General features: G+C 51.6%; 1 protein-coding gene across 5 annotated transcripts in view; it reads right to left on the bottom strand.

Annotated features, from left to right (window-relative positions):
* ZFHX3 (zinc finger homeobox 3) overlaps positions 1–23235 on the bottom strand; it is a 534089-nt gene that overhangs the window by 71037 nt on the left and 439817 nt on the right. For all 5 annotated transcript variants that reach the window (XM_064459844.1, XM_064459847.1, XM_064459843.1 and 2 more), the window contains one exon: positions 6205–6436. In XM_064459844.1, the coding sequence (XP_064315914.1) occupies positions 6205–6436 (232 nt within the window). The remainder of the gene's footprint in view (positions 1–6204; positions 6437–23235) is intronic.

Raw genomic sequence — 23235 nt, 5'->3', positions numbered from 1 at the left:
CATCTCCAGAAGGACAAAGAGGTTCTCCAGAAGTACATGGTGCTAAGAAAAACATTCTAGAGCCGCACTGGATAGAAGATATTATTTTACTTTATTTTTAACCTTCCTACAGATTTTCACAGTCAGGATACAAAGCTTTGTAAAATAGTCTATAGTATGACTCACAGAGTTGAGAAATGGTCAGCATTTCCCACTAAATATTACATGACTTTTCCACAAGTCATCTTATTCATCCCACAAAGCTCTGTAATGGCCTCCAGCACAACTCTAAAGATCAACACATTTGACTTTTTTGGGCTCACTTGCCACATTTTTTGCTCTTGTTTTTTTTTCAAAAGCATTCTCAACAGCCCCACAGATTATCTCCAGACTGCAGTACTCAAACTGCCTTGGAAAAGGAGGAGAAAGGCGCACACCTTTTCCTTGCTCTGCTCCCTCCTTGGACAACGCGGGGTGGTCTCAGGCTCAGCTCTTGTGCCCGAGGGCCAGAACCTCCGCTCCAGCCACGGGGCACCGCGCAGCTTGCTCGTACCGACACAACTCCTTGGCCACGCAAACTGGCCGTGCGTTTACGTCTGCTAAAACCTCTGTCTCCCTTCAAGGATGTCAACGAATTCAGGACTCCTGGAGAGGATGATCAAAATAAAGCTCCTGGGCATCATAAAGCTCTAGGTGGTCTTTTGCCTCAGCTCCACCTGACCCTTCTGGATCTAGTCATTCTCCTGCGGAGCCCAAGCACGAAGTGCTTCTGCCTGAGGGACCGCGGCGCGGGCCAAGCTTAGCGCAAGCAACAGGACTTTCTGACGCGAGGAGTGCAGCAGCCCCTGACCCACGCAGCTGCGCGAAGCAGCAGCCCCAAGCCAGGGACGCCCAGGACTCTGGTGCAGGTGAGGAACGCGGACACCTGATGGACACCTGATGGACTTCTGTCCTACACAGTGGGAAGGGTGGGGGAAACCCCTCTGCTCCTCCCATGGGAGGACGGCTGCAGAACGGGAGAGCAGGCGGAGATGGAAAACAGGAGGAGTCAGGAGAAACAGGTAAGGTTGGAAACAGATTAATTATGAACACCACTTGCCTGAAGAGAAACAGGCTCAGCAGCTGGGGCCGTAACACATCCACACCCGTGCGGATGGCGTGCGAAGAGCGATGCAACAGGGCGAGCAGGGGCTGCGCAGGTCCCTGTGCAACACGCGCTGGGGCAAAGCAGCAGTCCCGCTCCGGAGCCGCGACTCCATGCACGCTGACGGAGTTATAAAACGGGCTGCCTGTACTCGATCCCCTCTAGAAGGAAACGCTTTCAAAGCCAGGATGAAAATTTGGTGCAGTTTGTTTCACTCTTATTTCTATAATTATCTAATGAGTCATAAGTGCATCCATCCCTACATCTTGAGAACGTTTTGGTTTTTATTATGGGTTTGGTTTTTTTTCACCTCTAAACCCCCATCATTAAAAATCAATTAGCTTATGGATAACGCTATACAGATGCTTCTGCAGCAAGGGGCTGACATCTGCAGCAGCAGCAGCCCAGATAGGACAGCAATAGGTGTCCAAAAATACCCCACAGAGGAAGATAAACCCCCACCCCCAAAGCTCTATTCTTTCTTATCAACAAAACAGCCAAACGTCCAGCCTGGGCCCACTTCCCTGTCTCCTGCATAATTAGCACACTTCTCAGAGCAAGCAGAAAAGTTTAATTGTCTTTAATTATCCAGTTCAAGGAGGATTGGATTTCTTGCCTGATGTCCATATAATTTCTCTGCCAACGACTTCATCATCCCTTTACTGGAAGTGGAGTGCAGCTTCTAAAACTCTCTTCCATAAAAGACACAAAAGTTTCAGTGAAGGCTGTGCTGCTGGCACAAGCAGAGACAAAGGTCCTTGTGTCTACAAGGCTGTTGCTTAGGCTGCGGCATGTGTTTTCTGCGGGGCGGGAGGGAATGAGTTGCAACTAATGTGCAATCAAGAACCGTCACGATTACAAATGTAAATGAACAGGCAATTGGCACTGACCTTTGTAGATTGTTAGAGGACTAATTAAGGTATGATCAGACACTCTCTTCCAACAGATTGAGATGCATCTACACAAGCAAATATCTACGCGCTGCCCCAGAGACAGCAATGCTTTTCGCCACATGCTTGCACACAGCAGCGAGTGCACGTACACAGGCAGGCACGGCGTTTAACCCCGGCACCTGCTCTCTGCCGCAGAGCAAACAGGACGGCGCGGGAAGGGGAACAGGGCACCTCCGCTCACCCGGTCTGCGCGGTCCCGCTCAACGCCAGGCTACGGTATGAGGGCTGAGCTACCTTTCTGTAACATAAAACTGCAAGCAGCAGTTTTATATAAAGCTGTGGGTGAGGAGATTGGCACAAACTGGATGAAGTTAGGGAAAGAAAAAGGTGACAAAGGATCTTTCAGCATTTCTAGCAGAGCCACGAAGGTCTCCAGCAGCAGCAGAAGCAACCGTGGCTGCCGTGTGCTGGCCCGTCACCTTGGGTCACGGCTGGCCCAGGGGTCTGCTCTGGAAGCAGCAGCAGCCGGCTGGACCCCACCATCCCCTGGAAACTCGGGACCCCTTACAATGTGATCCCTCATGCCAGTTTGCTCTTGGCCACAGCACACCAGACCAAAGAGCAAGGAGAGGTATGATGTTTCACCCTCCTGCTGAGGCAAACCAGCAGCTGGCCAGCCAGACCAGCAAGAAAACAGACCAGCACAAGAAGGGAATGGTTTTCTGCCAGCTCAGCCCTGCCCTGAGCACGTGCAGTTCTACAGGGAGACAAGACAGGCGCTAGTCAAGGTCCCGCTCAGGGCCTCATCCTTGCCCTTGCCCATCAGGTTTCGAGCATCTCCCAGGACAGGGACCCCACACCCTCCCTGCGCAGCCAGGGCTGGGCCACCCTCCTAGGGAGGAGTTTTGCAGAAGGTAGAAAAAGCTGCGAGGACTGAAATGTTTTAAGAGTCCTCAGAAAGAGCAGTGATGACAAAAGGGGACTCACTTTGGAAAAAAATGCAAGCCGAGGGTGTATTTGTAGGGAAACCAAATGCAAAACAAATGAAATTAACTAGAAGGGGAGAGGGAATCACAGCGATGATTACCAGGGAGTAACAGCAGCATCAGAACAAACAGCAGAGAAGTCACTATCCCTTCGGGCCCCCTGACAGAGACATGTCACAGATCAGAAAAGCACTTTCTGCTCAAGGTGTTTGAAGCACAGGGAAGACTTTCTTGTGTTATCCGTTGTCACCAGAGGCCCTCAGCAAAAGGCAGTGAGGAAAGGCCACCTCGCCCTCAGAAAAATACAGTAAAAACCAAACGGGGTTACAGCAGAGAAGACGTCGTATTATACAGGAGGAAGAAATGCAGAGAGTGCTCTGCAAACCCCACGCGCAGGCCTGCCACGGAGGAAGAGCGCTGCCCGGGCTGGCAGCACCGTGCTGGCAGGGACCGTCGGCGAAACCTCACCGAGCAGCGCGCACGGCTCTCCTGACCCGCTCTGGCAGCCACACACAGCAGCAAAGTTCAAAACCAAGAAAAAACATACGCATCAGAAGCATGAACTTAAGCCTAGGTACGTGCGTATCCCTGCTACACGTCTGACACCCAAAACTACAGAGGAATAACAACAGCCAGCTAAATAATAAATAACAGCAACATTTGATAACACTGGAAGTTTAAACGTCACAGAAAAAGGGAAGGACCTGCCTGTTCAAGGCAGATCTTTTTACACATGAAGAAATTACACTGAATAAACCAAAGCTGGGAAACGAATGACCGTGGCGCCCTGCGAGGGGCTGCCCTTGCCCGCCACGAGGACAGCCCTGCATGCCGGCTGGTGCCCCAGCCCGCCCTGACGCCCGGGAGCGGGGGCACCAGCCCGGGCACCCCCCGGCATCCGCCGGGGCTGCCCAGCTCCGGCTCGCGGCATCCCAACTCGCCGTCCCTCAGGATACGTCCTGAGCCCAGCCCGGAGCTCAGCGCAGGCGCTGGCCTGGGGCCAGGGGCCGCCCCGCTTACACGCCAGCTGACATCCTGATACCGTAACGGCATCAGAATAAACGGGAGACGAAAGCCCCCGTTCTCCCGCACGGGGGTACGGCAGCTTCCCACCCAAATCCAGCTCCCGTCACCGCGGGGAGACCGGACCAGTGCCTCGTGCCTGTGGCCGCCAGCGCACCGGCGAGGCGTCCCTGGCAGCCTCGCTCAGCGATGGGCTGGGGGAGTGTTTGACATGAAGCATCTCAGGTCAAAGCAACCTGCAAAACAGATCAGAAGTTCCCCTCCTTTTCATTCTAGAGTCTTATTCTTACTTGTATTTTTAATCTTTGAAATAAAATATGATAAATTCTTGGTGCTTTGTTTGCTGTCAGTTTTTGTTGAGGGGCCAACAAGCTGAAAGGAAATGATTTCCAGCCATTTGAAAAAGTAAAATACTTTAAAACGGAGATTTCCTTTTGGTGACTTGTCAAGTCTTTTAGTTAAAAAAAATTACATTTTTTAAAATGGTCAACAAATCCTTTTCCCTCTCAGCTAGTCAACTTCTGCACTCTCAGTACCTGCACCATCATAATCCTGGCGGACGTACAAGGAAAGATGGCTTCTTCTAAAATAAAAGACAAAGTAAACAAAAATTTCTAAAGTAAACAAAGATTTCTGAGATTGTTCTATATATCACAAAAGGGCACAGATGGTTTCTCCTCTCTGTTCTTTTTGCTTTTACGGAAACTCAGAAGCCAGCTGGTCAACACATCCTTTGGAAACCTGAATGTTTTTCTCCAGCACAGCATCGCAGAGAAGCGGAACGGCTGTAAGAGCTGCTGTCCCCTGCGGGATGGTGCGGCAGCTACAGCACGCTTTCACTGTCACCGTGACCTTTGGGAAAGCATATTCCATGCCCTCGACTCCACTGGGCTGCCAAGTTCACAGAGCGGTCACTTTTTTCCACGAGACTGAATTTAACTCTTAATGAATAAATCTCCTCTTTTACTTTTCGGGTGTTCCGCCAGTATTTCAGATCCTTGCTGCTAACATGCCTAACAGCAACACAAACCCGGTCTTAATTCAAGGGACATTTCTAAGACCCACATGTATCCTCCAGCTGGTGCTGCTTTTCCTTTCTCAACGCTCTTAAGCTAAGATCACTTTCCTTGTCTCTATGTGCATTAATTGCAGAATGCCAGTTCCTCTGAGCACTTTTCTGTACGATTTAGTCTTTTCAACAGCAGCCATGGAGGAACGTCCTGGCTGAAGCCAAGATGAGGGTTGTGAAGGCTCTCGCTGGCATCCCCCAGCTCCAGCATCCTCACATCCCTGACAGCACATGTACCAGATGACGTGGGCAGGCTCTCCTCCTCTCGAAGAGGACTTAATGAGATCTTGTTTTTTCCTAACAGAAAAAACTTCTTAACCCTTTAAATGATTAACCAAAATGCAATTTTTGTTTCACCCAGCCTAACTGTCCCCTTTGATGCATGTTTTCTCTCGCTAGACTCACAGCTTCAATCCCTTTCCTATTATCTGGCCTTTCTGTATGAGCAAATGCTCCATGCGAGCCCTTCGCTTTATCCACCTTGTCAAGAGGAGACATGGAAAGCAGACAAAGACTTGCCCCTTCTCCTGCCCACCCCTCTCAACCAGCTCCTCCTCACGATCTGACGAGGCCGAAATACTGGAAATCAATGAAGAAGCAGGGACCGGTTTGCACTGGCACTCAGGACATCACTTGACGCATTGCAAAATATCTACAAAAAGCAGAGTACACTCCAAATGTGATGGCATCGTTAGACGCTCACACAGTATTCCACAGTTTAAGGCACTACCTGGAACAAACATACACACTTCTGAGCGTCAAACTTGCGTTCAGCCCCACTGGCACAGAGAGGGCCACTTACAAGTACAAAACGAAGCACGCGCGTAAGCATTTGCTGCTCCAGAGCCAGCACCCACGAGCCCCGTGAGGCAGAGCTATGCTGGACGCTGCAGGTACAACAGAGGTCTTGTCCTACCTCGGGGCAGCCGGCGCTCCCAGAACGTACTAGTGGTTAAGCGATAAGCGGCATCCCCACAGCAGGGAAGAGAAAGAAGCAAGTCACGAAACTGGACGCAAAACTGCACGGAGGGTCTGACGCCGCTAGTCAGATCCTGTGACGCAGAGGAGCCAAGAGCCCGACCCTGTTCATGCAAGGGAGGCAGCACTCACCGGCCTCGGCAGCTGGACACTTGCGGATGGTGAAGATCTGTCCCAGGTCTTCCTCTTCTTCAGGGAGCCCTTTCTGGAGGCGCTGCAGCTTACGGAGGCTTTCACTCCGCTGGTGCTTCATGGAGCGCACGTGCTGGATGAGGTTCAGCTTGGCCTTGGTGGAGTAGGTGCAGAGGACACAGTGATAATAGCAGCTTTCACCCTCAACCCCGCTCTCGTGATGCTGAAGGTGCTGTGAAGAACAAAGTAGAGAGATGTGAATTTCCTGTATCGTCTCCAGTCTCCCTGGGTTAGTCCACTGTAAATTGCTAAAAGCCGCCCGGGAGTTAAGTAAGAAACCACATTTTGACAAAGACACGGTAAGATCAAGCCTGTTTATTCTCAAGGCACCGTGCACTCTCCTGCTTAGACGCAAGGAAAACATAACACACTGAAATGAGCACAGAAGCAAAAATCGAGATGGGCAAAATCATCTCCTTCAGCGAAAGAAAACAGCAGATCCAACATCAACAACTATTCACGACCTGTGCATGGCTAATTCTTTCGTATTTAAAGCTTATCCTGGGAGGGGATCCAACTTCATGTCAAACAGATAAAATTAAATTTGATAAATTCTTATTGAAAACTAAGAAGAATAAAACCAAAGCAATCCGAGAACACAATGAACCCATTAGATCGAGAGGTCCTGGAAACGGCGTATGGAAGCGGAGCGCGGAGCGTGCGCCATCCTATTCATCATCCAGCGCTCTGTTCCCTGGCATCTAGGTTTGACTGCCTCGGACCTGGAGGAGAGCAGCAGCCTGGCCTGGAAGACGGCCCTGACAGCGATCCAGACTGAAAAGCCAACGGTGAACATGCAGCTGGGTATCACCGCAAGAGGTTAGCACTTGGAAAAAAAAAATCTTGTCGCCCTCTGAAGCTGTGCTATCGGCACCAATATAGCTAATTTGAGAGTATTATACCTTGATTATTTGACAAAATCTATCAATCGTCTGGCACAGAGGTCCATGCCGCTAGGGAAACGAAGAGCTATTTTATGTCATGGATCCCAAAGATGCGACAATTAGTTCATAAAACCAGAGGGGAGAATTCACTGCTTAGAGCCACGTCAGCTGCCACGGCACGGCCGCTCTCCGTTCAGCCTGGGCAGCGGCAGGGCTGAGAGCTCACAGTAACCTCCCCAGTCCCCACAGCAGGGGCTTATCACAGGTAGAGCAAAAATGAATACCGAAGTCCAATGACACGGAAAACTCCTCAGTGAAGGACATTTGACGTTTCCACCACCCACCTACATTTCAGCTAAGCGATAATCCGTGCCAGCTCCTACCACCCAACCTCAAGACCTCTTTTTGTCTTCTGGGTCCTCTCAGGAAAGTCCTTCCTCGCCACGCCACACCCAAGGCACATAACAAAACTAAGGTGATTTGGATGCGATCTCAAGGTTTGTCAATCAAAAATATTGCCTACGTGCAGCCAGGTCTTTCTGGTAAAAATTCTGACGTGTATTATCTCAGTTACAGCTAAGATAAGATTAAAGACACATATTACCCGGTGCTGTGTGCTTCGCTAACACGGAGGAAGGAGAGCCCTCTGAGTCTAGGAATGATTAAAAATAGGATAGGAGCTGATGCTGAGGCTTCTGATTGGAAGGGCGAGGGAAGAGAATAAATGTATTCTAGATCTGGCTAATTAGACTAGCCTCTTTTGGGATCACAATGTATTTAATTAAATTCACTGTAATATTTGAAGAATCCACTAGGGCACTAATCCCACTGGTGCCCTCAAAAGATTTTTTTGCTGTTTTCCCTCATAAGAACTTCTTACTCTCATTTCTATTGTTTAAAAGCATTACCCTCTTCCTGAGCCAGAAAAAGAGAAATGGCTTAAGACATAAAAAGCTAAGGTTAGCAAGCCAGTCTCAAGCGCCACGCGCCTGGCTCGCACGGCCCGGCTTAGCCAGCCTTGCTCTGCCCTGCTCAGGTGTGAGCCCCGCGATAAAGCCTCCCTGCCGCCCCGTCTGCAGGCGGGGGGCCTGGCTCCAGGAGGCGCTCGGTGAGCCCCTTCTCCTGTCGGGCGAGAGGCGCACCGGGGAAGCCCCCGTCCTGCAAACACCGGGTTCAAGCTCAGAAAGTGCCAACAGGCTCAGCAGCAGCTTCTGCGAGACGGCAGAGGAAACCCCTAGTGAGCAATTAGAGAAAAATCTGGTCACGGGTTCAAGGAAATATTAAGGGCATGGTCTCTGTGGGAACCAGAGGCGCAGCCTGTACTGCTCTCATTTAAACGGGGATTTTAGGAAAACATTTGTTTTGAACAGTTTAATAAACACGTCTTATTTTCTGCTCCTCTTTTGCTTCCGCTCCATGCGTGTTCAAACATCCCTTGTGCTTGGGTCAGCTCCTCCTGCGTGTCGTGCTGGAGGAGTCAAGGCCTGAGGGTGTCAACACCACCAAGTCCACCCCGGACACGGCGCGACACCGCACGCCTACCTCTCATTCATGTCAGTCTTCCAACGGAGGAAAGGAGCCGGCCAGAATAAGACAACATCACGGACGAGCAAGTACTAGCTGTGAGTTGCTGGAAGTGATGAAACACTGGACAAGTGTAGTTATTGTCCATCATACTGTTAAGTTTTCCCCTTGTGAGAATTTATCCGTATCACAGAAAACAAATTCAAAGTATTAAACCAGAGCCTCGTTAGAAGACAAATCAAGTTGAAAATCAAAGGAATATATTGTTCCTAGGAAAACTAACCAAGTTCTGTCAGAGAACATTGATCTCCGCAAGTCATGGGGGGTGCTCGCCCCCTCCCTTCTCAACGATAGGAAACTTCCAACATCTGGTTCTTCACGCATGGCATGCAAAATATTGATCAGGTTTAGTCAAAGCTCCACTTTAAATCAGAAACAGACAGAGGAACGCTCTGATGGAAACCATACGGCTCATGAGTAGAGCTTCCCAGGGGGACACGGGCTGTTCCTGTACGTACGCTAACCGCAGCACAACACCGTGCCGCTCACGACACCTATTCCTACGCACAAATCAAACCAAATCCGGCCTGTCTTCCATTCGGGAAGCGCTCGGGCCTCTGGGCAAAGCTGTGCTCCCGCTCTGCGGCACAGTGATTAGCGCAGGAGGATCCTGCTCAGAGGCCTCATCTCCTCCATTTGCTGCGACCCCCGCGCTGCCCGCCCCCGACCTTCAGCACTGACCTTCCCTACGGAACACCGGTCCCTCACCCGCTGCAAACACTGCAGGGGCCGTAATTCCATCTCAACAGCCAGAGCCGTCCACTGCGGCTCGGCCCCGTGAGCCCCAGGGCGGTCTCCCCCGGGCACAGCCGCACCGGAGCGTGACGCAAACGAACCTCCCGGGCCAGGGAACAGCCCTCGGGGAGAGCTGCTGCTGTGCCGCCAGCCCAGCCCCACAGAGCGGGCGCCGCCAGCCCAGCCCCGGCTGCTCCCGGAGCCTCTCCGTTAGCTTCGGACAAGGAAAACACTATTCTGGGGTGACACCGTACCAAACTGCACTCGCCGGGCAGCCGCGCTCGCGCCAGCAGCCAGGACGGGTCCAGCCCTGTCCCTCAGGACCACCCGATGAGCCTTTTGGGCCGGTTTAGGGAGTATCGCCAAACCTTCCTGGGTTTGGCTCGAAGAAGTCGGCACTTTGGGAGGGTGCGAACACGAAGACAGTTTGAATAAGCAAGAGAAGAACTGTCACTTGCACGCGCTGCAGAGCACCGGGGGCCAGCAGGCAGCGACCCGCGCACAGCCGCCGGCCCCCGAGCGGGAGAGGGGGGCGAGGGGGGCGCCTGCGCGCGGGCAGGAGACGGGGGTACAGCGGCTGCGGGCGCACGCCGGCGCCTGTGCCCGCCCAAGCGAGCACGCCCGTGCTGGGACGAGCTGACCCACGCTGCACTGACGGACTGACTTTGCAGCCCTTGCTCTCTAACGCCTGGCTTGGAATGGTTTTCTTCTAATAAATAACAGCATAATAAATGTTCACAGTGTATGACTGTGGAAATCTAAGTTTTAAGCACAGTAAGGAATGACGCTATGTTCAGTTCTTTTCTCTCCTTCCTTTCTCTCCATCCTTCACGTACCCCGCGCTGTTTATTTTACCATCTATCTTTTCCCCATCCAACACTGCCTCACCCACAGTATTTTTCAATAATCATGGAATTCAACGTGACAAACGCATTAATCTACCTGACTGCAGGCAGTCCTCCTCACCCCCACGCCACGCACTCACACTACGCTCTTCGCAGATGAGACTCTTGCAGCCAGGACTGAGGATCCATGTTGCTGCTATCACACTACTAATGAACTCTCCCGCTGAATCCCTTTATAGGTGTTACCGCGGTTAATGTTCACCACTTAATCTCATGTCTAAAAACTTCTGTACATCTTTTAGATTTTAAAAGACGTTAAATCTATATCTGCTCAAAAACCTCTTCTGTATGAAGTTTATTACAGCCGGTGTGTGAAGAGCCCGATCCCTACGGTAACATGAACAGATAATCCTCCCCGTAGCGCTCTGTCGCCAGAAGGCACAATGTTATTTTCCAAACCCTGTTTGCTCTGTTTAGTGGGTCAGATACTGTTCTGGGGGACACTGAACTGCAACCCCGGCTCACTAGGGAGGCGCGATCACCACTTTGAATTACCTCATGCTTGTGACGTTTATTATTCATTAGAAAAAAAGGCCCAATTTTTGTGCAATGTTAACTTCATCTTGTATAAAGCTTCCCCTTTGGAGGGCCCTAAAAGCTGCTCAGGACGGACCCACCGACAACAGTGGGAATCTCACAAGCCCTTGGTCTGCAAGAGTAAGACCAACCACCTCCGCAAGTGGTGAGATCCCACCTCCACCCTCAGGATGTCTCGATGGTACAAAAAGCAGTAGAGCATGTGAGAAAGCTCTCTACGGGCTTGGGGATGGACCCCTTCTTCTGCAGACCTCAACATGACAACAAGCTGAAGAAAGAAACTCCATAACCGCCCCCAGCGACAAGCGGTCTCTGCTCTCCTGCACCCTCTCCGGTGCGCAAGGGCTTCTGCACAAACCAAGGTGCCTCTAGGTAGGAAAAGCAGGTGCAGTACCAGGCCTGGGGGCCAAAACCCAAAGGGGGAGAATAATCTCATGAACTCTACGCAGCAAACAGAGAACCAGCACTAACAAAAAGAAAACCCTCCTTCGCCACCAGCTAACGGGATCACCAGCGCAACAGTGACCCGGACCCTGCAAGAAGTGATCTGAGCTCTGTGCAAGAGCGCTAGTGGGGACAGCCAAAGCGAGCCCACCGGCCCCTTGTTTACACAAACATCCTTTTCGCTTATACGGGTAATTGATAAGCAGTCTGGAGAAACCGCTTCCAAATCACTTTTGATCTCTTTCTCCAGCTGGCTCTCACGTTACGGGACAATCCTGCCACAAAATCAGAGGTCACGCAGCTAGAGCTTCTTTAAGAAAAAGTTTTCAGTCTTTGGAGGAGGTTTTTTTCCACATGTAACATTCTTCCTGCCACTGGACTCAGCACGGCGCCTGCTCTGTTAGAATGGGTAAAATTATTAGCGATTTAAAAGAATTAACAGATGCAGCTGAGTAGAAGGAGCCAAAAAACTGCCGGAGGGTTACAAAAGCCATGGAAGGAGCACCACTGCAGGCTTGTACCACTCTTCTTGCGAGCACCTACGGCTGACCAGCACCAGTGACGAGACCCCGAGACAGCGGGACCCCTGTTAAGCCCACGGTGGCACAGAGAACCAGGGGAGCACCGCAGAGGCTATGCAAGATTTTGAACCACGCAAGGTTACGGTGAAAGCCAACACCAGCACACACTCCCGTGTTCGGGAGGAGGTGCTGGAGGCACGCCAGCACTATGAGCACATCCTCAGCACAGAAGGATGCCCAGGGATTGACTCTTCCTCAGGGTGAAGTCAGACACGGGTAATAAGTAACAGGCTTGGAAGGAAACACTTCACATGCCAGCAAGAACCGTGCCTGTGACTGTGACAACGCGCTCCCGGGGAGCTAAACGAGATGCGACCCTTCCACCAGAGCTGGGGGGAGGCTGGAGGTCGCCAGGGAAAGGGACCAGACCCTGCGGCAGACCTCAGAAGCCTCCTAAGTGTCTCTTGGCCCCCATGTGCCTCTGATCTGCTGCATGAGATAAATCACACAATCCTGGAAGAGAAGAATCTGAATTTTTAATGAAAGTCATGTGGATGCAGCTGTCTGATCCCGCTCTGTTCCAAGTACTCCATAAAAGTCAGCGCCGGCCCATCCATCTTGCTCTCCTTTCACACCTGCAGCCCCGGCTGGAATTTCCTGGAGCTGACGGCGACGCGGGGCGGACGCGGCACGCAGCGAGAACACATGCTGGCTACGTGTTGGAAAGGGCTGCTGCGCTCACAGCCACCGCCCCCAGCCCAGATGTTCTGAAAGGGGGAAAAAATTGATTCTCCATACAGCAGGTTCAAAAGATGAACTTACACTCTTCCGTATTCCACCAACGTCCTGCGATTGTTTACAGCTTCTGAAGAAGTAGCGTTACAAAACCGTTCCCTCCTTCCAGCCCCTCCGGCTCCTTGCGTAACGGCTCCTTCGTGCAGCTTGCGGACTGTGGAGTTCAGGCTCACATGCCCACGAGACTTTGCAGTTTAGCCTGTGGTAACTCGAACAGCCTAATGATGAGCATCACTCCCCCCACCTCCAGCTAAAGCTTCCTCAGTGCCACCCCAAGCCCTTCAAAACACCACCACGAGACAAGGACAAGGAGACTTTGCACAACGAATCTGAATTTTGATTTACTTTTTCGTTTCTGATCTTTATTTTCCTTTCCCAAAGGCTGGAAATGTTGTGCTCTCTCCTGCCAAAGAGGCTGAGACACTTGATGCAGGTCCCTGAGTCCCACAGAGAGGCTTCCAGAACAGCACCAACAGCCCCAGTTAACGGCCAGGCCCTCCACGCCCCCTTCTGAGTCTGTATTTTCCGTGCCCTCCAGCCCTGCCTGGCGCTAAGCGGACACCCCCAGTACCGGGACGGGGCTGACGCAGGCACTGCCAGCCCTACGCAGGTAGGCGCGGGGCCGCCGAGCAGATCCGCGCGCAGCTGCACAGAGCCCCCGACCATCGCGCCACGAGCCCCCAGCCGCGACGCCGCAAAGCGCGGAGGAAGCAAGACCGAGGGCTTCCCTCAAAAAGGAGCCCAGCAGCAACACACAGGGCAGCTGAGCAGAGACCTGCCGCACCTGGGAAAAGGTCAGCAATAACGCACGAGGCACAAAAATTCTCAGCAGCGCCAAGCAGCAGCTGCCGGCCCTCGCAGCACAGGAAAGGAGCCGACCCCCACGGGGTGCCACCCCGGCAGGGGCTACGGGCCACAAGCGCTCTCCCTCCTGGCCACGAGGCTGGCGCTTGCCGTGCTGAAACGCTTTTGGGTTCCCCCATAAACGACCCCAACAGCCACCCAGCAAACCGGGTTTGCTCCACCAGCCCTTGAAGTCTCATTAAAAGCCAAATATTGCTCAGCCTAAAGATGGAGAGCTCAGCATGGATTTTACTGAACGTTAAATCAACCAGCAAGCGTAGCCAGCAAACTCTGTGGCACTTTAACTTTAAATAATGCAATAATTATTGAATTTCCTTTTTATAACCGAAGTGCTGGAATGTAAACAATGGGGCTGTAATTGCAGGAAGGGGGGATCAATAGAGGCAATCGTTTTCAGCCATGTTAATTGTAAATACAATTGCTCCAAGATGTCAGCCTCGTTCTTCTCGCTCCCAGAATCATCCTAACGGATGACAGAGTCCAACTTTCCCATTACAGCTGTTCGTTCCTTTAAGAGGTTCTCAATCAGGTCTGATCAATCTGTCAAGATAATGCATGGAGTAAGTAAGACTCTTCCAAACACAAGCTCCCAATCAATAGCCCGGACCTGCTTAATGAGGAGGGGCTAAAGCCCACAGGGAGGCAACAGTCCCAGCTTCTGCTCGGCTCTGGCAGCTAACTTCTTCATGGGGCCTTGCTAAGCCGATCAGCTCTTAACGAGGACATTGTTTATGCAGACTGTGATGAGCAGCATCCCCACATATTCACGGTCCCCCAGGGTCAGTGGGCAAAAAATGACAGAGATTAACAGAAAACAACAGCCAAGAAAGGTTTATTCACACCCCCACCCTCTTTTTAATTATGCAACAGACCTCAAAGTACTAATTAATCATGCGTTAGAAGAGATCCCTAAAGATGGAAATCTGCGTGGGACCACTGAAAGCGTAAGAGCATCACTACGATTCCTCCGATACGCTTGAGGAAGAACAAAGTCCGTGGTAAAGCCCGTGCCGGCCACCCCCTTCCATGCCAGGAGCGGCACCAACAGCCAGAGGCAGCACCACGGCACGCCAGCTGGAAACCTCCCCGAGGGAGGGAGGAGGTACGAAGGGAGGTAAGGCAGCGGTCGGAGATGCCATTCTCCACCGGTATTATTTAGTTCTAGTCGCACACGGGGATCCCGTCGTACGGCTGGACACTAACACGCTCGCTGAGCGGAGACAGCTAAGCAGCCAAGAAAGGGAGAAAAGGGAAAGGTCTCGCTGTGCCGGGGCTGCTCCTACAGCTGTGAAACTTCTGTTTCTCCCTCCACTGCATTGCGAGAGCTGCAGTCACAACAGATCTACTCTTGGGCAACCGCAACTTTCGAGAATTTTCCAGATCCCTGGAGTCTTCACAGCTCTCCCAGGGAGGCACAGGTGTAAGCACTGCTATACGTGGGGACGAGCAGGGGAGTGTCTGTATTGGTCTTGCTAATTATAGCAATAAAACCAAAGCACAGCTGAGAGCACATTTCCTATCAGCAGTTGTGAAAAGTGCTGCCCTCAACCCTGCGTGCTCCTGCTCCGGCCACGGCTCCTGCCGCAGGACCCACGACAGCAATGCGAGCCTGCACGGACACCTCCCGCTACTCACCGCGCGCCTCTGACAAGCGTGAGCCCAGGAAACCTCGCGTGAAGTGTACTCTCCTGTTACAAATGAGGGACGGGAGGGATGCGAACCACGAGCCGAGTTTCCATAGCAGTTTCTGCAGAGCAGCACAGTGGTTTGGCAATGGTGGGGTTAACCAGACAAGAATTGATGACATTTTGCTCCTCACAAAAATGTACGGTTTTGTCACTTCATATTTTCCATGGATGCTGTCATCCCTGGCGAAATACAACAGAAAAGCTGTACTTTGTTTTTAAAAGCAGTGCCTGCAAAGTACTGTACAGACAGCAACAGGATGAAGTTATAAGAACAGCAAGAAAATTTCTGCCACGTCTCAGCAACGTCACTGAGGAGGAGGTCAGGCCTTCCAGTCCGCTCCTTCCTCAGTACTGGGGACAGCCGAGAGCCGAGGAATTCAGGGAGCCTTATCTTTCCCAGCATTAGGAAAAGAAAGGGGAGAAGAACAGCTGAACACGAAGGCAAGACAGTAACCAAAAGCAGGCTCAACGATCCCACTACCTAGTCATTTTTCTTTTTCAACATATTTTCTACATAAACTTGAAAATAGTAAATTCAGCGTGAGTTGTTAAGCTGTGAACACGCAGGTGAACTAGAGCAGCCTGTGAATGCGGAAAAGCACTGGATAAAGGCAAATTATATAGTAAAAAGGGCTGGAGGAACCTGAAAAGTCTGCAGGATAGAAATCTGTTGTCCATATTGTAATTATATGGCTGTTGAGTGATTGACAAAGGCTTTCCGTAACACAGAACAAGACCGGGACTACCCGTACGGGTGATGTATTATTTCCTCCAGCAGCGATAGGAATGATCCATATGTTACGCTGCGAGGGATCTCCGAGGAGGCTGTTCGAAGGCACAGCACGTAACACACACTTGGTCTGGTGTTGTTAATGCCAGCTCAGACTTAAAACAACTATGCAAAACCCTCTCTGTACATGTGGAGCCTGCTATAAGAATTTAAATTAAACGGTAAATTTTTCTCCATGTTAAGCCTTTTGGAAAAAAAACCCATCACTTTCTGAAGGAAAAGGTTGAGGACAGTTTTGCACCCACCGTGCTCCTCACCACGGCCCGAAGGTGAGAGGCGCCCGCGCGCTGGGCAGCGGCACGAGGAAGCCCCTGCAAAGAGGGACGCGGCCCTGATGAGAAGGGGCTCCCCTTTGCTGAGGGCGGCCGGCTCTCGGCATGCAGAGGGACCGCCAAGAGGCTGGGGGCCCACCCAGCCGTCCCTCACCAGTCCCTCACGTCTGCCTTGGCTCCGGGCGCTCCCACGGCTGCAGCTACGAGCCGTGCAGCGAGCTCGAGGAACACCGAGGAAGCGAGGTCCTTGCAGAGGCGCTGCGGGGCAGGCGGGACGGGAGGGTCCCTTCGCCCACGGGCGGCGCGCCGCGCTCCCGCGGACGCGCGCGCAGCAAGGGACCATTGTAATAACGCTCCATGAAACCACGTGGGAAATTGAACCAGCCACAGACAACCACACTGAGTTCACGTTATTTAATAAAATACTACAGGCACAGATTAACTTCCCTCGCCCAGTATTTATTGTTTCATCTATCTCTAGAGAAGTCACAAGCGCTATGATAGACTGAAGATTTCCTTGTTTTCATATAGCTTCTTTATAACTTCCTACAGCAATGTACCACATCGAGTCCCAACAGATAACCATACAATAACAACAACAATACACAAGACAATTTTTTTAATCCTCTCCATAAATCGAAGAATATAAATATCGAAGAGATGGATGACAAAACATCCCCTCACAGAAGCCAACAAGGATGCGTTTAGGAACAACAGACCAAGCTCATCCTTCGTCCACAGTCCTCACAGAGAAACACTTGTGAGAAATGATTTCCATTTGTTCCAATCAACTAGAGGATTCTGCGCAACCTTGGCCAACAGAAGTCCGAACTCTGTCCTCCTGCCTCGCCACAGCACCCCTACAACACAGAAACGCATACCCCTAGACACGAAGCCGCCAGCCCTTCCAAAGCTCCACCTGCTGTGGTGCGCGGTGGTACCTCCTCAGCAGGGAGGTCATCAGCATCATCACCTGCCTCTGCTCTGCTCCCTTCTCCAGCATCCCACACAGTATCAGCCTTCTCTTCATCGCCGTAGGGAGCTGAGCTTACAGGGTCAGCCCGGGACACAGACAAGGCACCGCCCGCGCTCTGCGGCACGTTGAGAGCTGCTGCAACAAAAGGAAAGCGGGACGGCGGCTGCAGCGGTGGCGTAGCTGTGGCAGAAGGAAGGCGCAGGTGACACAAGGATTTTCAAGAGCGCGTGAACGGGAGGAGGGAGAACCAAAGGAAGGGGCAGTGAATTAGTACGACAGAGAACGGCAGCGGAAAGAGGAAATACATGATATTCCAAGAGAGCCGAGTCTTGAAGGTGGAATGAAAAATGGTAGAGCGAGACTAAGCCAGCGAAGGCCTCCCCGTAGAGCAGCCCTCTCCAGAGGTGTAGACTGCAGGGCTGGGCACCAAGCTGGGCAGCCAAGACTACAACCTTTGATGCAGTCGCTGTGCTGCAGTACACCCACAACACAAGGACAGGAGCACCATCTGATTCCAGACGAGTGCTGTGAAGGCAGGTTCATTAAGTGTCTGTGAAACACACAAACAGAACACAGAGCACCAAAGAAATGCCCATGAGAAAATAAATAATTCTTCATTCAGTGGAAGCTTTGGATTGTATTAGACAAAGCCTGGGGCTATGTAATGAAAGAAGAAGATAAAAAGAAACAGAATAATTACTCATTCACAGAATGGGGCAAGAATCCTACTGGAAAAACATGTATGGAAATATTTATAATTAAAAACTATAATAAAGCCTGCACACAAAGGGCTGAATTAAGGCAACCTGAAGCCTGATGTTTTCTACAATTAAGATGGTTGTGAGGGCTTCCACGAACCGAATGGACACTAATGTTTCTGAAGAACCGCGTATATAAATTCAGGCAATTGCTCCATGCCCCACACCATTGAGCAACTACTCTGTGAGCAAAGCCACCAAGTTCTTGGTGAGAAGCCTTCAACTACAGCCTCTTCCAAACTGCAGAGGAAGACCTCCTCAGTCCCTGAACAGGCAATGGTTCCTAGCACACGTCCTCGGGCCTGGCTTCCACCAGAAAGGACACGTCAATGACCCGTAACAATTTACGGCAGAAGTGTTTGGCTCTTGTATCACACACGTGTCCTCCAAGCAGTTTGCAGTCTATGAATGGATTGGGTTTGCCGCTCAAACTTCATCCAGAACAGGCTTTTAGCTTGCAGGACTGCCAGGAATAGAGGCAATGTTTCTCCATAATCCCAACAGACACTGGTACGGTAAGTGCAAACCCGCCCTAAGACACCCTGAAAGCCTCCCATCCCTGTCGCAGATTTCTCCAAGCCTCTCAGTGGAAAAGGTCAGTAAAGCACCAGCAGTAGATCATCTGCTTTTTATTCCATCATCATGAGCTGACACCCACACAAGACGTCGTCCTTATCAGAAGGGCAGAAACTAAACAACTTGCATTTCACTGCCACGAAAATAAGAGCTGGCACGGCTGTCCAGAGCTGGGGAGCAGCCAGGGGATGCTGACAGATCTGGCAGCACTGTTGGTACAACCGACTTGGTGCCACGCAAACGGAGAAGTGACCCTGGAACAAAAGAGACAGCCCGAGATACCCGCTGCCCCTTCCCTAGCTGCCAGTCTTCATTCCGACGCAACTCATGCCCAAGGAAAGATGTCAAGGCATGCGAGGAGAGCAGGAACTGGGGACGTGGGCTCAGGGTCAGGGCATCCCACTTGCTCTTCTGCCCCATCCTCCCACCCCACCGACTGCAGCCCCTGCGCACCGGCTGGGGATTTGTCCAAAGGACAAAACAGCTTTGTGCAGCTCTGAAAATAAACTGACTTTCCAGATAAAACCCTTTAACTAGCCAATATGCTCCAGTCTTGATGATAAATATAAAACAGCCCAAAGTTTCCTTCAAATTATTAGAAATCCCCATGACAGTTTTTCCTTCCCCCATTCTTTTTCTTTATCAGTTTCATGGTAACGTGAAAAGACACCAAGAAAACTCCCAGCCAGTGTAAAGATAAGGTGCAACGGCTTATTTGACATTAAAATGGTATGGGCACATGTTGTGTTTAACTCTGAGGTGTGCATCCTGATTAAAGCATTACTGAGGCAACTGGGAAACACACAGGCATGGCTTCCAGACTAGCACAGCCCAGGGGCGCAGTGGACCCTAACACACTGAAAACCTGGGTCTCCAGTTTGATGAACAACACAGTTTTATGCATCATTCCTAGTTTTATGGCCTCGGTACAGGGTAGAGCCGATACGCCTGAAAATGACATTTCAGTTCAATCTTTTTACCTCATCCATGGGAAATTAAGCAACTAATATGATGATGTTTGGCAAGCACCTGCACATGAAACTTCCCAGAGTATAGGTTTCTTTTATCTTTAGGAAAAGCCAAAGCAAAATCCACTGCTTACAACCTGAAGCTATATAAACGCAGACATGAAATGGTGCATTTTCAACCAGGGCAGTAGTTAGCTCTTCAAACAACAGGATACAGCAAGTTATCCCTTACCTAGGGCTTTCTAATATGACATTTATAACTGAAAGCAGAAGTTTGAGACATAGTTCAAAGTACAACGTAAGATACCACAGCTTCTCTTATGGTCAGACCGTAATGGTCCCTCCTGGTTTTTAAAAAAAACAAAGGAGAACTGCCCGCTGTCTCCCCCCAGAAAATCATTTTGCTACTTAGCCCATGGCTCACACAGCACTGGGCACAGACTGTGGGGAGGGGGTCCAGTGCCTGGACCTGTTTAGGTTCCCACTGAACGTGAAGGTCTACCTTCCCGAGTTCACGTGGTGCTTTCTTTGGGTGCAGCTGTAACACTGATGGCAACTTCTGTGTAAAATTTCCTGTGTGTATCCTGAAACCTAATTCAGTTGTAGTACGCTCCTGTAGAGGGATCTGCAGGAGACCAGAATTGCTCTGAATTGCAATGAATAGTTGCAGCTATTCCCTCCAAGATGAGCTACAAAAATGGAGAATATGGAGCTTGCAGAACTACACTGAAGCAAACAGAATAAAACCTGAGATGATAAATGCCTCTGCTCTTTGGTGCTCCCTTTGTTCAAGTGTGTCTGCATCCGCTTCTATTTGCCGTGTACAGGTACAGAAACTCCTGGGAAAAGCCAGGCACGGTGTTTATTGGGTTTAGCAATTCTGGATCTGCAATCCACAATGTAAAGTCTGTAGAGACATACAGAGGGTAAATGATAAATACTACGAAGGCAGCACTAATCAGCATTAAGAGTACTTACTGACTGCAATTCAGAAATAAAATGGAAGCAGCAAAATCTTTTTTGGGAGCAGTGTCCACTCACGGCACAGAACTGTGAAGAGATGACAGATTTCTAAATCCTATTTATGAAATTGCATGTATAACTCCATTTACTCCAGGAGCACTAAGATTCTCATTTCTGTGACTGCGTGGGATTAACTTCTTTGCAAGGATACTTGCTTGGGGTTAGTGTATGCTATCAAGAGGCCAGTATGCAGGTTTCACGTCTGGCTAATCCACTTGCCCAGCCCAGAGTTAGACATTTTAACGGGTCTGGGCAATGCAGCGCATACACCAGAAAACCCAGGTAAGTCAAAACCAAGGAGGTGAGAAAACAATAAAAGCAAGGTTCCTACTTTGTGGGACTACGGGAAACAACCACAGGTGGACAGAAACTGTAACACAGACCCTACGGCATGAAAACACCATCTACAGGACTCCAAAGTCTCTAATCTCTCCCACCTATGGTCAAAGCATGCTCAAGACCCAGCTCTGGGACAGCCGGTCTTCTCCAAGGGACTTCTAGCGGAGCACACGCATCAGCATCTGCTCCATCGCTAGCAACGCAGCTGGTGGTCAAGAGCCAAAACCATTCAGGAGTACTGTCCTCCTCCATGCCTCCTCCTAGGGCATCCGTCCAGGGTTCACCAGCAGGTACCACCAGCAGGTGCACTCCGCAACCACCCACAGAAGTACAAGCATGGTCCTGAGGTGACATACCTGTATGCAACGACACCCCCAGAGCTACAAACCTGCCCCAGGAACAGTGTGGGTGTCACAAAGTAAACCTGCAGTTCTCAGACCCGGACACCCTCAGGCTTTCTGCTGAAGAGGATGCAAGTCATACCTGAGGGGAGGAAGGCATTAGGCATCCCAAGAGAGCTTCCAGCTCTTCTTCACTCCTCTGCTTACCCTGCCTAAGGATCCTCCTCCCTCTGGCACATACGTGACGACCACAACCCTTTGAGCCAGTTTCAAAAATGAAAAGGACGGCTGATCCAAAGAGTCGGGACCTGCTGAATTAGGGTTTCCTCTGCAGCACGGGCTGCAGGACAGCCAGACGGGGACAGGGCTGCAAGGAGACCCAGCAGGAACCCAGACAAGGGCACAGGACCAGCCTGCCTGGAGCGTGACCCAGAGGCTTTGCCACAGCGCGAGCCGTCATCCACAGCCCTGCGCCACGCGGGTATTTGATGTGAACCTGTCTTAGCCTCCTCACCCACCCAAGCAAGCCCTTCGTGCCTCTTCCTACCACCCCCTTCACTGTTCTGACCACTTTTAGCTAAATCCACCTCCCAAAAAGTTTTTGGCATGACCATGCAGCTCCTCCCCTACCAGCACTCCCTTTCTCACTCCTGGCCGAGGAGCCGATCCGCACCCCGACAGCAACTGCCAGCACGAGCTCAGGCTAGCGCCAGCGCCGCCCCGGCAATGCCGGCAACGGGGAGTGGAGAAGCCCCTCACCCCTTGCAGGCAGGGGCAGCTCTCACCCCGCAGAGGGGCAGGGAAGCAGAGGGACCCCAGACCGAGGGCGGCCGGAGGATGCGCCGGGACGCCACGCGGCCGGCGAGCCCGCGCCGGGGCGCCTCCGGGCTGCCCAGAGCCGCAGCACACGGGGAGCCCCGCCAGACGCGGGAGCCCCGAGCCGCGGCCGCGGAGCTGCGAGCTGCCGTGCCAGGCACGCTCGCTGCTGAGAGAGACAGGCGCTGCACTCCTTCCCCACCAAAAACCCCGAGGCCTCCTGCGTGTACGCTAACCACAACCCTTTGAGAGGCTCGTGTATTTACAAACTGAGGCATGTTGAAATCAAAGGGGATACCATATGACATAATTCACATTAAAATGTCAACAGGCTGACAATTTATAGAGTCAATCCACCGAAGGTGGGGAGAACTAAGACGTGGTAATTGTTTAATTCCCGCTTAAACCAACAGCAGCTTTACCTTCAAGCGCGGTACAGTGTGCAGGGCCTTTCAGGCGTGCTGTCAGCCAAGCGATGCCAGCCGCTGGCGCCCGGCCAGGAATTAGATAACAGCGTTAACTATTTATAGGCACTTCCCACCAGCGGCGAGCGGGGCGCAGGGCTGGGGAAGGTGGGATGCTGCTGGAAGAAATGCAGCTCCAGCCCACCCCACAGCAAATATTTGCTGTCAGCACAAGGACAACCTGTTTTTCAGGAAGGCAGAGTCCCTCTCGGTAGGGCACCCGCGGCGCGGGTCCCGCCGCCGCGCCTCACCGAGGCACGGCACGCCTTCTCCTCGCGAGGAGACGCCACCGGGCTGAGCGCTCTGCGGGCACCGGCGACCGATCCTGCTCGCCCAGCGCCTGCCACCGCGCAGCCCTGACCCCGGCTGGGACCTGCAAACACCACGGCAGCGGAACAACGGAGGTATGAAGTGCCCCGGCCATAAATTACTTTAGGGCGCACATGAACTTTTTACCCTCGGTAGGTCGCAGCAGCTTTGCCCGTATCAAATATATGGCGCTGCTTTGTGAGGCACAACATCTGGGCCACCTCAGCTCGCTGACATCTCTTGCTCACGGACAGGCTGCTGGCGGTATGTCTTGTAGCCTGCCATAATGCAGAAGGAAGGCATGAGAGAAACGTGCACCACTGGGAAAAATTTTACCTGGATAAACCACAGCCAATAAATTTTCTATAAATGCCAGCTAATG

Source organism: Phalacrocorax carbo, chromosome 8, assembly GCF_963921805.1.
Source record: "Phalacrocorax carbo chromosome 8, bPhaCar2.1, whole genome shotgun sequence".
Classification (NCBI taxonomy): Eukaryota; Metazoa; Chordata; class Aves; order Suliformes; family Phalacrocoracidae; genus Phalacrocorax; species Phalacrocorax carbo.
The sequence above is the reverse complement of the archived record's forward strand: the minus strand, read 5'-3'. Positions and strand labels throughout refer to the sequence as shown.